Source organism: Pristis pectinata, chromosome 41 (assembly GCF_009764475.1).
Source record: "Pristis pectinata isolate sPriPec2 chromosome 41, sPriPec2.1.pri, whole genome shotgun sequence".
Lineage (NCBI taxonomy): Eukaryota > Metazoa > Chordata > Chondrichthyes > Rhinopristiformes > Pristidae > Pristis > Pristis pectinata.
The window spans coordinates 932,122-948,991 of NC_067444.1; the positions used below are offsets into that span (position 1 = coordinate 932,122).

At 46.6% G+C, this 16,870-nt stretch overlaps 1 protein-coding gene across 1 annotated transcript in view; it reads left to right on the top strand.

Annotated features, from left to right (window-relative positions):
• LOC127566451 (NACHT, LRR and PYD domains-containing protein 3-like) overlaps positions 1–15,857 on the top strand; it is a 41,296-nt gene extending 25,439 nt beyond the window's left edge. Inside the window, exons 11-20 of the mRNA XM_052008883.1 lie at positions 683–849; positions 6,688–6,859; positions 6,957–7,022; positions 10,938–12,675; positions 13,285–13,371; positions 13,527–13,697; positions 13,853–14,023; positions 14,179–14,349; positions 14,505–14,672; positions 14,839–15,857. Coding sequence (XP_051864843.1) covers positions 683–849; positions 6,688–6,859; positions 6,957–7,022; positions 10,938–12,675; positions 13,285–13,371; positions 13,527–13,697; positions 13,853–14,023; positions 14,179–14,349; positions 14,505–14,672; positions 14,839–14,926 — 2,999 coding nt within the window. The 3' untranslated portion in view covers positions 14,927–15,857. The remainder of the gene's footprint in view (positions 1–682; positions 850–6,687; positions 6,860–6,956; positions 7,023–10,937; positions 12,676–13,284; positions 13,372–13,526; positions 13,698–13,852; positions 14,024–14,178; positions 14,350–14,504; positions 14,673–14,838) is intronic.
• The last annotated feature ends 1,013 nt before the right edge of the window (positions 15,858–16,870 follow it).

A 16,870-nucleotide genomic window follows, 5' to 3' on the forward strand; every position in this document is an offset into this window, starting at 1 on the left:
ATGTGTTGAAATCCAACCAAATGTGTCTGGAACAATAAAGTGATAAAATAGATGTGTCATGAAAGACCAGTGTCCGTTTAGCTGAATGTGTAACTGCTGGAATATATGTGGGACCAAACTGGTCCACACATTCCATTCATGGATGGAAACCTGGCAAGTGTTACCCCTGACCTATGTGTGACTCCAGACCGAATGCAGTCGATTCCCAACTGCTCTCTGCAATGGAGGGGTGCTCTACCTCTGTAATTTGATACGCAATAACGGGCGAACTTGGGAGTGATCATGTCCTGTGCATGAGCGTATTAAGGGAACATGTTGAAGAAATAATCCAGGAGTACGTACCTCAAGACAAATAGGACTGGCACCGTTCGTGCTGGACGTTGCTGCGCATGGACCTTGCAGGTGGTGGTGGGTGGGGTTGGCAGAGCTGGTTGTCGTGTTGGAGATCCACATCTTTCACTCAGTTTTTAATGATGGTGAAAGTGGAAATGTTGCTGAGCTGAAGGAGAAATCATCATTGTGGAGAGCGGATGGTGAGGATCATCTGTGGGCTGGGTGGTGAGGGTTGAGCAGAGGGAGGGTTTTATTCCTGTGGAATTTATTTTTTTCATTTGTGTTCTGGGCAGTCATTTATATTCCATTTGATTTTGGGCTGGAGTTTAGCTTCTCCTTTTACTCACAGATCCAAAGACTGCGATGTCTGAGCTCCTGACACAGTGCGGGGATTACCAACTGTTCCGGTTGTCAAACTTCTACCGGGAGAGACTAAAACCTGCGATTGAAGAAGGGGTTGAAGGGCTCAGCTTGATGTTGAGAGATGGGCAACATTTCAGTGGACAGGAACATGAGGTGAGTGGGAGGAACACTGCGTCCTGTTTATCCCAATGTCACGGAACTGTGGCAGCAGAGGGAAGAGAGACCAAGGTCAGACTCGCACCCCTTCTCACATTCCTGGGGCTCTTCACTGCAGTACAAATGTATCTCTGATCAATTTATGTCCCATAGTTCCGGCATCAGGTCTACATTCAGTGAGGCAGGGAGCTGGGAACTGCAGATTCAGACATCTGTTCCTTCCAAGCACGCTGTGCTTAACACAGTGGTATGGGAGTAGTGAACTAGAACTGAGCCTCTGATTAAATCCCATTAGGGCATTTCATTTGATTAAACTACAAAGAACCCACAGCTGTCAGATTGTCAGGTAGATCAGTACAAAACTCACTGCCCACAAGACATTATATTCAGTAGCAGCAGCAGAGTTGTAACCAACCATAATCCAGGGGCTCATGGACCAATATCTTCCTCACTTCACCATTACCGACAATACCATGAACACTGGGGGAGAAGGGGGTGGCTTCTGGAGTGTGGGAAGGGAGGTCAGGAGCAGAACCAGCAGCACAATAAAGGAGTTGTCCTGCTGATAAAGTTGTACCACACGTCTGTGTTGACACTGGGCAGTGGAAGCCGCATTAAATATAGAAGAGTACAGCACAGGATCAGGCCACTCGGCCCATGGTGTTGTGCCGTAGTAATTCAGCTAATGATGCCTAATTGAACCAATCCCTTCTGAATGGACATTTTCCGCATCCCTCAATTCTATGTACATTGATGTGACGATCAAATCCTCCTAAACCCCTCCACCATATCTGCCTCCACAGTACACCCCTGACAAAGCATTCCGGGCACCCACCACTCTCCGTGTTTCCAAACAAAACAATTGCTCCGCACATCTCCTTTTAATTTTCCCTCTCTCACCTTAATTGCATGCCCCCTAGGGTATGTATTAGACGTTTAGACCCTGGGAAAATGATACCTGCTGTCAATCTATGCCTCCCATAATTTTAGAAACTTCTGTCAAGTCTCTCCTCAGCCTCCGCTGCTCCAAAGTAAACAATTTCAGTTTGTCCCATCTCCCCTTATAGTAGTGCCCTCTAATCCAGGAAGCACCTTGATGAAACTCTTCTCTACCCTCTCCAGCGCCTCCATATCCTCCAGATAAGGGGGCAACCAGAATTGAATGCAATGATCCAGATGCGGCTTCAGCAGAGTTTTATAAAGCTGCAATATAACTCCTGATTCATTAAAATGCCTCGACTAATAAAGGAAAACATGTCATACGTCCATTGTACTATCCTATCAACTTGTATGGCCACTTTAAGAGAGCTAGGGACTTGGAACTCAGGATCCCTTTGTACGTCAATACTGCGAAGGGTCCTGATATTACCTGTGTGTTTTCTTCTTACATTTGACCCTCGAAAGTTCGACAACTCACAATTGGCCGGATTAAACACTATCTACCATTTCTCTGCCCAGATCTGCAGCTAATCTATATCTTGCTGTATATTTTGGCAATCTTCTGCATTATTCACAGCCCAGCAGATCTTTGTGTCATCTGCAAACATATCATCCTACACATCCACTTTTTCAGATATCACAAACAGCAGAAGACCCATTGCCGATCCCCGCAAAACACCACCAGCCACGGACCTCCAGCCAGAATAAGACACATCGACCACTACCCTCTGACTCTATGGGCTCGCCAGCTCTGAATGCAAATGGCCAAGTCACCATGGATCGCATGATTCTTAATCTTCCGGATGTCTTGCATGAGGGACCTTGTCGGATGCCTTACTGAAATCTATGTGGGAAATATCCACTGCTCTCACTTCATCAATCACCTCCTCGAAAACACAACCAACTTACTGAGACTTGACCAGCCCCGCACAGCGCCATGCTAACTCTGCCTGATTAGGTCATGTTTATTTCAAATTCTCATAAATCCTATCCCAAAAGATCCTCTCAAATATTTCTCCATCACCGATGTGACACTCACTAGTCTATATCTTTCCGTCTTGAAATAGGGCATCGCCCAAGCAGTATCCAAAGGCGTACACTTGTTGCTGAGGAGAATGACCACAGGGGAATCCTGCACTGTCTGCCTGCTCCCTCTCCCTTCCTGGTGGTCACCCAACCATCTGCTGCCTGCGCCTTCAGTTGTGACAACCTCGGTAACATTCTCATCGATGATCGTCCAACTCCAGTTCCTTAACACGGCCAGTCAGGAGCTGCAGTGGACTGCACTTCCCACCGGAGAAGTTTTCAGTCTGTTGGCAGTTTCCCTGATCTCCACATCCTGCAACAGGAGCATTGCACAGCACTCACTGCCATCCTAGATGCACTGATCCGAAGAAAATCCTGACCGGCTTTCAGTCACGAAAGCCAGTCATGGAAAATTAACCACACACTGGCGTTTACTCAGTGCACATTCTGATTCAATCAGTGTTGTCCTAGAGGGTTTATGAAGGATGATAGAGTGGAGACAGATAAGGTGGGGAAAAAGTGGGGAGCAGATGGAGCCAAGATTGGGGGGTGAGGGTGAAGATACAGAGGCTGGAGGATATTAAGTGGGGACACAAGGGCCTGCAAGTGTTGGTATCTGATAAGTGAGGAAGATGATAATGGAAACCAGACAAGGGGTAGATGATGGCCAGTTGGAGCGAGATGTGACTCTTGAAGGTAGAAGTCAGTCAGCAGCTGACAAAGGCACCACCCCTATCGGCAGAGTTCATGCTGATGTGGATTTGGTGCGAAGTGAGTGGAGTACTCTGTCCTTGGTGTGATGTTGGAGTAGGCGGGAGAAGTGTAGAAGTCAAGGCTGCTGATGCCATGACAGCAAATAGAAATGACCACCCTCTCTCTGTAACTCTCTGGTTCACTCATCACTCCCCAACCCCTGGAACCGGAGGAGGTGTCACCCCAGTTCCTACTCCACCTGCCTTACCACCATCCAGGGACTGAAACAGCCCCTCTAGATGAGGAAAAGATTCAAATGCACCCTGCTGCAACGTCGTCTCCTGCATTCAGCAGCCTTCTCCATATGAATGAGAGCAAGTATTGACAATGCCACTGGTTGCAGAGCACCTGCGATCTGTCCACAATAGCCGTCTGAGCTCCCGGATTCAGGCTATTTCAAATACCGTTTCCATTCCCATACCCAACGCCCTGTCCCCAGCCTCCTCCACTACCAGGGCGAGGCCCAGAACAAACTAGAAGAACAACACCTTATATTCTGCGTGGGTAGTTTACAACCCAGTAGTGGGAGCATTGAACTTTACAATCTCAGTTAACCCGCACTTCCCATGTTCTCCTCCCTCCTTCCGATCCACCTTTGGTCCTTCTTACGTTTTATCCGTAGCCCCTTCCTGCTTCCATCACCTACTTTTGTGTTTCCCACAGGCACACCCACCTGGTTCCATCCATCTGTTACAAACTGGATCCCCTCCCCCATCAACTGCCCATCATCTCTCTCTTACTTTGTTCCATTTATCCACTTCCTTACATCAGACTGCAACACGTTCAGGCTCATTTCCCTTCGTGTCATCCGCCCCAGCCTCTTATAACTTCATCTCCCTCCTCAAGATGACTCGATCTGACTCTTTTTTCCCACCTATCACCCACCTCCCTTTGTTTTCCAACTCAACCTCTGCCCCGAAATTTTATTCCATAACCTCTCCCTTTCCTTACCATCCCTGCTTCCCGGAGGAGAGATAAACAGCACAGAAAAAGGTCCTTCAGCCCACTGAGTCCACGCCAACCATCAAACATCGTCCTTGATGGTATCTGCAGATTTACTCATTTTCTCTCTCGTCCATTCCACATCCCTGTCTTTCTCTGGAATTGTTTTTATCTGGATTGCACATGATGTTGATGGAAATATTCTGAAGAAATCCCGTTGCTGGATATGTAACGCAGGTCGCTGAGGTTTGGATGTGCCAAAGAAAACAGCCGACATGAGTGAAGTGATTAGATATTTCATTTTTGTAAATGGTTGGTGACTTCGATTAAATGAACAGAATTGAGTGAGATTACCTGTTGGTAACTCTACTTTTTCAACAGTCCCCATCAGTTAAAATACATCTCTGACATGTTATTTTATATATATTTCTTTGAGGCCTTTTCCTAATAAACTAACAAAGATACTTGTTATTTCATGATTTTGAAACTGTGGTGTTTCTTTTCGAGTTACTGTTTTGACTGGGTTGAATTTTACCAACCTTGAGAAATTGGCAGCAGGATTATTTGGGTTATACTGCCTTTAGGTAGAGATGCCAGCTTTCTTTTGATCGGCTGCTTTCTCTCTTTGGGTGGGTGGGAGGGGGATTGGATTCTTTCTTTGGAAGCTGTTTTGGGCCTTTAGCCAAGTCTCTTGCTTAGTTACTCCATCAAAAGTTCAGCTCTTTATTCATCATTTGCATGGATCGAGTGATTAATTTAATAAGTTTTAATGTTAAAGGACTAAATCATCCTGTAAAACGAAACAAGATTTTTGCTTACATTAAAAAGCTCAAAGCCTCAGTTATTTTTTACAAGAAATTTACGCGCGCAGTTGTGATACTTTACGCTTTTTCAACTGATGGAGAGGGTTAAAATACCATTCTTCTTTCCGGGCTAAATCTAGAGGGGTTTCAATCTTTATTGATAATACTGTTTCATTTGTTCAACATAAGGTAATGATGGATACTAATGGTCGTTTTGCTATAGTATCAGGGAAGCTAGATAATAGACTAGCGGTATTTGCCAATATTTCTGCTCAGGATACGGAAGATCCAGGAGTTTTTGAACGAGTTTTTGCACTTTTTCCCGATTTGAATCTTTACGCTCTGGTTCTAGGAGGAGATTTTAATTGTTGGTTAGATTCAAGGTTAGACAGGTCATCTACTAAACCAGCAGCTCTTAATAAATCAGCTTTATTTCTTCAATATTTTTTAAAATGAAAAATGGCTTTACTGATGTCTGGCGTTTTTTACATCCAGAAGACAAGGAATATTCATTTGTTTCTCATGATCATCACACATATTCCAGGATTGATTATTTTTTTTATTGGTGGTCAATTCATTTCATCAATCCAATCCTGTGAATATAAAGAGATTGCTCTTTCAGATCATGCTCCTGTCTTTTAATCTTTAAACCTCCCCGTACTCCCTCAACTAAACAATTCCAGGCGTTTTAATTTAATTTTGTTATCTAATAAAGATATTCTAAAATTTTTGGAGAAACAAATTATTTTATTTTTTTCAAGAGAATAACCCCGGAGAGATTTCTAGTCTTATTATATGGGATGCTTTTAAAGCCTATATTAGGGGACAAGTTACTTTCTTATGCAGCAAGGGTTAAGAAAAACGCTAATACAGAGAGGATTGATTTAGCCAATCAATTGAAACTTTCAGACCACAAATATACCTTGGATCCAGATCCCACTTTACATAAAAGGCGAGATGAAATTAAAACCAATCACGAGCTCCTTTTAACATAACTGATTGAGAATCAACTCTTAAAAGATAATACTAAATTTCCAACACCTGCTGTGTTTTGCTTTTGTACAAGTGACTTGTGTTATTAGTCAGTAATCTGATGTAATATTGGAGAATGAAGGACAGAGGAAACTAATCACTTCAAACCTGAGTCAGCGATCTCTCACCCTGCTACAATAATAGTCTGATTTGTAATTTCTACAGTTAGTATTTCACTGCCAAAGACTGAGTCCGGATATTTACACAATGGATGAAGAGACTGTCAGTGACTGCTGCTGTGCTCAAAACTACTGGGACGTCCCCTCACTGGGCAGATATTTTCTTCCGTGTTCTGTGTCCATCAGCCCACTCGTAAATACTTACATATTGTTCTTTACAGAAAGTCACTGAGCTCGTGGAGAAGAGAAACCGGATAGAGAGTTCCAAACTCTTCTTCAGTCTGGTTATGGAGAAGGGATCCCGGGCCCGGAGAGTGATGTGGGAATCCTTTGTGAAAATGCGGAATGAGTTACCAAAGTTGGACAAAATACTGAATGAAATCCAGGAGCTCGGTACGGTCAAACAACACTGAACTGAAAATCACATTGAAGCACTTGACTTAATTTATTATTCAGGTCTGGTTTCATGAACCCTTGTTAATTTAAACAGGTCGTGATCCATATGAATACATGGACATCGGCCGAGATTTATGTGATTTATCCGCACAGCTGAAGGGTGAGTGATGGAACACAATTCAAACCAATTACTTTACATAACCGATGTTGAACTGCAGCTGTTTGAGAGGTGGCAGAATCTGAGTTCAAATGTCAACGTCTGGGAAATAGAATGGATGTCACAGAATTCACTGTCAGTGAATGATTGATCTGTGTGTTCAAGTTACAAATCATACCAGTTCTGCCACACTATTTAAATATCTCAATTCAGTGTTTCAGCTCATCCAGCTGTGGGTTACATTGAGCCCACCACACCTGGCAGTGCCCTGATACACTGAAACCCTGTACAGTCCTGGCAGGATCCTGATTAGTGATCATGTAGTTGAAAATGGTACATTGGAAGAGCTGAGACAGAAACTTTAAATTCCAATTCCCGTTGCTGAACGGATACTCCAAAAAACAACCGTGATGCCACTGGAGAATGTTTTCCGGGATGGACCGTAAGTGATGGGCTGTGAAACCTCAGACACACCTGGTATGTTCCTGAAGTTGTTCTGTTGGTTCATTTGTTCAGCATCACTCTCACGTCCAGGATTTAATGTCACTCATTAAGTAACGGTATAAATGCCTATCAGTTGGTGTGCTCTTTGCAGGACTGACTGGGCACTAAATCCTACCACAAGTACATGCTCATCGCACAGATCTCTGGTTTCACAAAGATCACACCTGAATCAAATACTATGTTTTTCTGCACACTAAAAAGCTTGCCCCATCAGGATGTTCACGGAAAGAGATGTAGAATGTGGGATTATTGTAAGTTCACAGCACGCAATGAGTTGTCTGCAGTTGTGAGATCCCATCCAAGAAACTGAAAATATATTCATTTAACAACGTGGTCATCAGTGGAGGTAAGGTGAGACTGGATGTGGCACTAGCCTCCCCTTCACAGATACAGAGAACAGTTACGCAGTTACAAAGAATATTCCTGTTATTCAGGACTCATTTTAGACCCAAAATAGTCCACTAATTACAGTAATTTTAGTGGTGGACAGAATGTTATTTCAAATTGTAATTGAGGAATATGACACGTTGGAGATTCGCAAAATGAGTAAATCTGCTATAATGTTTGAAATTTCAGAAACGGAGTGTAGCTCGGGAGTGGTTAGCGCCTGGAATATACTTTGTGGTTTAATTAAACCCGTCCCTGTGGGAAGTGAGGCAAACAGGCACCCACCTCCACCTTCCACTCCCAGTGTCCACAGAAACACGGGCACTTGCCCTTTGACCCTACCTGCAATATCCCTTCCAACCTCCAAAAGCTGCTGATCGAACCTCGGCAAGGGAACAAAGTACTTCTTTCCCCCTTTGCTAATGGGCTGAAAAAATAATTATTCTCTTCATTTCTCTTAATTATTTCTGGAATTGTGAGCATGGTTCTTAAACTAATGCTGGGAATTCCATTTGTAACATCTTAATGCATCCCAATGGATGACCAGACGCTTAAACAAATGAATATAATAAACTCCCGAACACTCCCCTCAGCGTAAATCCCAATAAGTTACAAATATTTTCTGATTCTCCTCTGTGGCCTCAGTTTGCATGAACAGATGTCTGTGATTCAGTGACTATAAAGTTGCATGAAATATTCCACATTATTTCTCGTGGTCCTGATCGGGGCATTTACGTCGTGTGTTTTCATGTTCTATCCCTCTTCGCGTGTACAGTAAAGGAAGTTCTGCTATAATGCGATCGTTACATTCCCAAGAAACCTCGCATTTTAGCATGCCGCATTATTGAAGAAGAAACTATAGTTGCCTTCAAAGCACCTATCTCAACAGGTTTCCCGACCGCGATAACCATTGTGGCCTGTGCAATGCAAATAGTGTTCACTAATCCAGCAATCATGTTGTCCCCAATTCACATTATCAAAATATCCATTCCAGCAGAAGTGCCCGTATTGTGGATAACCAGGCTATCTTCCGAAACAGCATTAGAGCCTGAGATAAGGTGGGGAGGTTCAGAGAGGGAAGGTTGAAAGACAAAGCAGCCAGTGGTCTGGAGCCAGTGGTCTGGAAATCTGGGAGGATCAGTGTGGGTGAATTGGAGGAACACAGGGACCATGAGGAATGGAGCAGGTTGCAGGGAGATGGTGTGGATGTGTTGTGGTTCATTGATAGAACTTATCTTTTCTTAAAATAAAGGCATTTCTGGAGTAATGGTCAAAGTAGAGAGAGGTGTGGGGTTGTTGGGTGAACGGGGTTGCTACAAATTGGGGAAGGCCATTGAAAATATTAGATACTTATTTATTATTCACATGTGCATCTAAACACAGAGTCTAATACGCCTTTTTGTGTTATTGAGAATGTTCTGGGGGCAGCCCGCAAGTGTTGCCACACTTCCGGGCCCAACTTAACCTGCCCACAGCTCCTAAACTGCACGTCCTTGGAATGTGGGAGGAAACTGGAGAACTCGGGGGAAACCCACGCAGACTCGGGGAGAACGTACAAACTCCTTTCAGACAGTGGCGAGAATTGAACCCGGTTCGCTGGCGCTGAGGTAGATTGATGCTAACCGCTATAAGCGAAGTTCAAACTAATGAAGGTTGGGGGAAGGAGACCAGCTCGAAGTCTGGGAGGAATTAAAGGAACGGACAGTTTTAGCCTTGGGCACAGAGCAATAGGGAAGCGATTGTGTAGGGCAGAAGTGGACGGGGCTTGTGTGGTTGGGGGGTGGATGATATGGCATCAGGAACCCAACACAGGCTCACGTGGAACATTCAATGGAAACGATAAATTAACTATGTTTCTGACACAGTGTACTGAGAACTCGTATTACCAAGCCTGGGACTGGTGAAACAGTGATTCAGTTGCACTTCTGATTCAGTGCATTGCCTCAGCTACTGAAGATGTGGCCTCCTCTAAACTGGAATAAGTCACAGCCCGGATGACCACTTTGCAATTTGACTCCCCTCTCCGTTGCCCGTTCAGTTGACAAGAGAGGCTGAGTTTTCAATTGTCTTCCACTTTAATTCCCCATCCCACACCCATTCTGACCTCTCTGACTTGGGCCTCCAACACTGTTCCAACAAAGCCCAGAGTAAGCTCCAGGAAACACACGTCAACTTCATTATGGCACCTGACAACTTTGTGAGTTCAACGTTGAATACCGTATTTCCTGATAACCAGCTTCTCCAGTCCGTATCAGATTTTCTCTCTAAAACATCGTCAATCTGTACTGACAACTCGATCATTCCTCTGCCTGGCCTGTTGGTTTGTTTCACATTTCCAAAATACCATTCTTCTCACTTTCGTCTTCTATTATCCGCGATCTCCACCGCGCCACCAGACAGATCAGCAGCAATCACCAAGACTTCTCCAACCGTTCCTGTCCTGAACCACCACTATATGCATCATTGACACTGTCTTGGTCTTCACCCCATTTCAGCCACCCCCTTCCCTCTCCCGTCTCTGCAACATACTTCAAAAGTTATCGACCTGAAACTTCTACCCTGTTTCTCTGTCCAGAGATGCTGCCCGAACTGAACATTTCGAGCACAATCTGTTTTTATTTTGATGCAAGTGCAGTGAATCCGCAATCTGTCCCTTTGCCAGAATACCCAATGTCCCATCTTCACACACCAGATCAAAACAACGGTTCTCAAAGATTAGACAATAGCATAATGACAGCTGCAGTTATTACAAAAAGTGTCTATGGGGGTCAGTTGGTATACCACAAAGTAATGGGGGAACGTTCAGCTTCACAGTTCAGTTAATATCAAAATGGGAGGTCTGATATCTTCTTGACCAATACAGACCGCTGAGTCTCTTGTCTGGGAGCCGAGGTTTCGGCAATAACATCCCTGAATGCATTGAATTGTGTCTTGTAATCTTAATATCTGTGTATGGTTGGGAGTTTGTAAGTTCTCTTTGCTTTGCACATGTGACCGTGAGACCACTTTCTCTATGTTCACTTGAAGATGTTCAGCAGAAGCACAAGGAGACTCTGCGGGCACAAACTGAAACGATGAGAGTGAACAGGATCCTGACGAGGGAGAAGGTGAAGGTTTTCCAGCTGGTTGATCGATACATTGAGCTCACGGTCATTTCTGCTGTTCGAGATCGGAGACTTGTGGAACATGAGCTGCTAGCTAGAGGCCGAGACCATGAGCAGTGGACTGAGAAACAACTCCAGGGAGAGCTAAAAAAATTCCGGACTGATGAATTGTTCCAGTGCAGCTTTTTCCAGAGTAAATCCAAATCTGGGAGATCGGCAGCAGTGGCCGGAGCGGCGGGTATCGGTAAAACAACAATGGTGCAAAAGATTGTTCATGACTGGGCCACGGGGAAATTATACCAACACTACCAATTTATCTTCAGCTTCAAATTCAGGCATTTAAACTCCATAAACTGCAGAATAAATCTGAGGGAACTGATTCTGGATCTGTATCCTTACTTTGGGAATATTCTGGAAGAGGTCTTGAAGAATCCTGAGGGATTACTGTTTATATTCGATGGTTTGGATGAATTCAAGCACAGAATCGATTTTGCTGACAGTCGGGGAGACACAGAACCTCGGCACGTGTGCCCAGATCCCGAGTGGCGGTGTGAAGTGTCTGAAGTTGTGTACAGTTTAATCCAGCACAAGCTGCTCCCAGGATGTTCAGTGTTGGTGACCACCCGCCCCACTGCCTTACATTTATTGAAAAAGGCGGAGATCAGTGACTGGGCTGAAATCCTGGGATTTGTTCGTGCGGAACGTAAGGAATATTTCCACAGGTTTTTTGAAGATCAGACGGTGGCAGCAGCTGTTTTAAAACACGTGGAGGAGAACGAGATCCTGTACACCATGAGCTACAACCCCTCCTACTGCTGGATCCTCGGTCTGCTACTGGGCCCCTTTTTCACACAAAGACACAGGGACCCGCAGCAAGCTCCCAAGACAATCACCCAACTATATTCCTGCTATATTTACAACATTCTGAAAAACCACGGCCGTGAGATTGAAAGCCCCCGTGATGTGTTACTGAGGGTTGGTCAGATGGCCTTCACAGGAGTTTCCGAAAAGCAGATTGTGTTTACAGATGGTGATTTGATCAAGTACAATCTGCAGCCTTCCCAGTTCCTGTCCGGGTTCCTGATGGAACTATTGGAGAGAGAGGATTCTGGCCGGAGCGTGGTGTACACATTCCCACACCTCACCATCCAAGAGTTTGTAGCCGCACTCGCACAATTCCTGACTCCAGATCCGGGGGATATCCTGAAACTCCTTACTGAATTCCACAGCATGAAGGATGGACGATTCGAGATATTTCTCCGTTTTGTTGCCGGTCTCTCCTCCCCAGGGACAGTTCAGGGGCTGGAGGAGTTTCTGGGTCCATTTCCCCATGAAACAACCTACCGAGTGATTGACTGGGTGAAGGAGGAGGTGCAACGTCAGAGTGGAAACACAGGGAGTAAATCTGGTAAAAGGAGCCTCCTGAACACACTGCACTACCTGTTTGAGTCTCAGAACCGTGGACTGCCTCAGGCCGCACTGGGATCTGTGGAAACACTTTCATTCAGTGAATTACGACTGACCCCGATTGACTGCGCCGTTCTGTCTCATGTCATTGGGCTCTGTGATACAATAAATCACCTTGATCTGTGGAGCTGCCACATTCAGTGTGAAGGGATCCAGCGGTTGGGACCCGGGCTGCACAAGTGCCAGGATTTGGGGTAAATATTAATTTGTTTCTATTTCTGAATTGTAAAACTTTCCTGATCTGTATGGCTTCCGTGTGACTTCCTCCCCCAAATCACCCATCCGGTGCACCTCTTTCTTTCATCTGTTCCCTCGGCGTGACTCTCCCCCCACTCCCGGCGCGGTCACTGTCCACTCTTCCCCCAAAATAGGAGTGGCCACTGTCCTTCTTCCCCTCTCTGCTCACCCACCCCACCCACGGCCTAGCCACTCTCATCCGCTACCCACGGCCCGGCATTTGTCCCTCTACCTCAGTCTAACTCTCCCTCTCCCTTCCTCAGCTGTAGTTTTGTTCTCCCCTCCTAACGCGCTGCGTGTTGGTGACTTCCCCCTCCCCCGCCCAATCTCCCTCTCTAGCTCTCACCCACACAATGAGACTGAAGGGGGAAAGTTCACACAGCACTTTATTCGAGAAATTACTGACATTCCGTGAGTGTCCGGGAGCTGGGCACTGAGGGGTGTAATTATGAATTAATGTCCTGAAGTGTCTCATGTAATATCTGAGTTATATCCTGTGATGTCAGACTCCGACTGGACCCCGGTTGTGAATCAGTTTGTTCATCACTCTGTCTGTCCGTGTTTAGACTGGGGATCAACGACTTGGGAGATTCAGGAGTGAAACTGGTGTCTGCGGCTCTGCGGGACCCGGAGTGTAAAATACAGAGACTGGGGTAAGTCTCAGACTGTGAGATATTGAGTTTTGAGTCACTGGGTGTCTCACACTGAACATTAATGTGGTCAGTAATTGTGTTACCAAGAAACCCTGGGGAGTTGCACCGTCTCCTGTCTCTCTGTGTCCCGCACCTTCACTCTCTCTCATCTCCAGGCTGGGGTGGAACCGTCTCACAGATTCTGGTGCCGAGGATCTCGCCTCCGCTCTCAGTACAAACCGCTCACTGACGGTGCTGGACCTGGATAGTAATGAACTGGGAGATTCGGGAATGAAACTGGTGTCTGCTGCTCTGAGGGACCCGGAGTGTAAAATACAGGAACTGCGGTAAATCCCAGACTGCGAGAGATTGTGTTTAGAGTCACTGCGTGTTTGACACTGAGCATGAATGTGGTCAGTAATTGTGTTACCGATAAACCCTGGGGGTTTGCACAGTCTCTTATCTCTCTGTGTCCCTCACCCACACTCTCTCTCATCTCCAGGCTGGGAAGGAACCGTCTCACATATTCTGGTTGCGAGGATCTCGCCTCCGCTCTCAGTACAAACCGCTCACTGACGGAGCTGGAGCTGAGTGAGAATAATCTGGGAGATTTGGGAGTGAATCTGGTGTCTGCGGCTCTGAGGAACCCAGAGTGTAAAATACAGAAACTGTGGTAAGTCCCAAAGTGTGAGAGATTGTGTTTCCATTTACTGGGAGTCCGACACTGAACATTAATGTGGTCATTAATTGTGTTACTGATAAACCCTGGGGATTTGCACTGTCTCCTGTCTCTCTGTGACCCTCACCCACACTCTCTCTCATCTCCAGGCTGGGGCGGACCCGTCTCACAGATTCTGGTGCCAAGCATCTCGCCGCCGCTCTCAGTACAAACCGCTCACTGACGGAGCTGGAGCTGAGTGGTAATAAACTGGAAGATTCTGGAGTGAAACTGGTGTCTGCTGCTCTGAGGGACCCGGAGTGTAAAATACAAGAACTGCAGTAAGTCCCAGACTGTGAGAGATTATCTTTCCAGTCACTGAGTGTCTGACACTGAACATTAATGTGGTCAGTAATTGTGTTACTGATAAACCCTGGGGGTTTGCACCGTCTCCTGTCTCTCGGTGTCCCTAACCCTCACTCTCTCTTATCTGCAGGCTGTGGGGTGTTGGTCTCACAGATTTTGGTGCCAAGGATCTCGCCTCCGCTCTCAGGAGAAACCGCTCACTCACGTGGCTGGTCCTGGGATCAAACTCCCTCACAGACCGATCTGTCCCCGCTCTCCGCCGCCTCATCCTGACCCTCCCGAGACTGGAGCGGATCTGGTGAGTGTTTGTGTTCATGTTTAATGCGATAAAATATCAGTGGATCCGCGGGCTGTTCTGTTGACATATGTCTGTGAGTGTTGTTGAAACATTGACCCCAGTCCCCAGTTACTGGCACTGATGTGGAATGTGTTTATTCCTTCTTTATTTTTCACTCTTTTTTCAGGCTGGATGGCAATCGGTTCAGTTCAGATGGACAGAATCAGCTAAAGTCGCTGCAGGGTACCAGACCCGGACTTAGGGTGTCCCTGTGAACGTCCCAATGTACAGACATCCCCGCCCGCGGGATGGTAATATATTTGTTCGGTTTCCCGCCCTACCCTTTAAACGCGCGCGCGCTCCCGGTTTAAATCCCAACGGCCGCAACGGTTCCCCGCGACTCCTCCCGCCGTGACGTCAGAGGGAGTCCCGCTGACACGTGACCAGACCGCTCCCACAAATATATGGGGATGAATGCCCCCCTGTAGGGACCTGGGGAATTACACAGAGATGAAGGTCCCAGGACAGACTGGGACGCGAGTGATCGCATTCAGTGTCCAGGTTGGGTTGGGGCTGAGTCCGGGACAGGGCTGACAGAATTCAGTGTCCGGGGTGGGGCTTAGTCTGTGGCACCATTAATTGCATTCAGTGTTCGGGGTGGCGCTCGGTCTGGGACCCCAGTGATGGCAAAAAGTGCCCTGCTGGGGTCTCAGTGTAGGATACCAGTGATGGCATTCAGTGTCCCGGGTGGGGCTCAATCTGGCACACCAGTCATGGCATTGACTGAGACCGGCGGCCATTAGCCGGATTAGGAACCTGTCTGGCCGTGTTGCTGAGGGGGTAGGGGTGTAATTTTCCTCCATTTAACAGCCTGTGTATATAGTGGCAATAATTTTTAAAATACCACAATAGATGACCCTACACCTGCTGCGTTCTCGGACACGGCCTTGAAGTGTGATTTGTAATCATTTTGCTGTTAATTTTATTGAAGATAGAGAGCATCATGAAACTCCTTCTGGTGCGGAATGATGTTGATAAAAGGGGCTGATTATTCAACATGCCGCTCATTGGCGCTTGTCTGTTAATTATGCGTTCATGGCACTGAACTGTAAGCAGCTCATTTTACACACACGTCAGAAAGTTACTCGGTGTTTACTTTATAATCGGCAAAGTGAACTCAATAAACCGTGGTCAGTTCAGTTCTGAGTTCCTGTCTTGGTGGCTGACTTGTGTCTGGCTTGTTAAAAATGAGCGACCAGACACCACTGCTGCACAGAGCGACTGCTTTTGCGAAACAGACCCAGTGCTTCAACACCGTGAACCCAGAGCGTCCCACACAGACATAACACCAGCAGTGCACTGTAACATCAGCCCACAGCGTTCCTCACCGACAGAACACCAGCGGTACACTGTAACATCAGTCCACAGCATCCCTCACCGACAGGATAGTTGCATTATCTAATGAGTTTGGGGGAGAAGGGGGCAGACGGAGAAAGAGGGAGCGAAATTGGGAGAGAAGAATTGGTGCGACGGGGTGTAGAAAGAGATGGGAGAAAGTTTGGGGAGTAATTAGAGAGGGCGTGGGGAAGCGGCGATAGGGGGTTTGGGAAAGTGGTCGTGGGGAATCTTGCAGAGAGGGGTGGTGAAGAGGAGGGATGGGACAAGATGGGGAAAGTCTTTGGACAGGTGTGGAGAAACGGGTAGTGTGTTTGGGGAAGGAGAGGGAGAGGGGTTAGGGACAGAAGGGAACGGGTGGGGAAGAGGAGAGGGTGCGTAAGGTGAATGGAGGGGTGGTGGGAGATGGGGTGGCTAAATACGGGGAGTGTAGGCCGAGTGTTTGGGGAAAGGGGAAGGGCTGTGGAAAATGTTATTGGGAAGAGGGGGGATTGGGAAAGGGAGCAGAGGGGGTGGGGAGTGGAGGTGAGGAAGAGGGGGAGTAGATGTGTGGAGAGGTTGAGAGGGAGAGAATGATTGAGGAAGATGAGAGATGTGTGAGAGTGTCAGACAGCGAACATGTGGGAGACAGCGAAGGGGAGAACGCGAGAACGGAAAGAAGGGAGAGAGGGAAGGAGAGAAAGAAGAGATGAGGGAGAGAGGGAAATAAGAGGTGAGGGGCAGTGGAGAAAGATGGGGAGCGAAATGAGGAGATAATGGAGAGAGTGGGAGAGAGAAGGTTGAGAGATCTGTGAGAGACAGGGGAAGCGGAGGGAAAGGGGGAG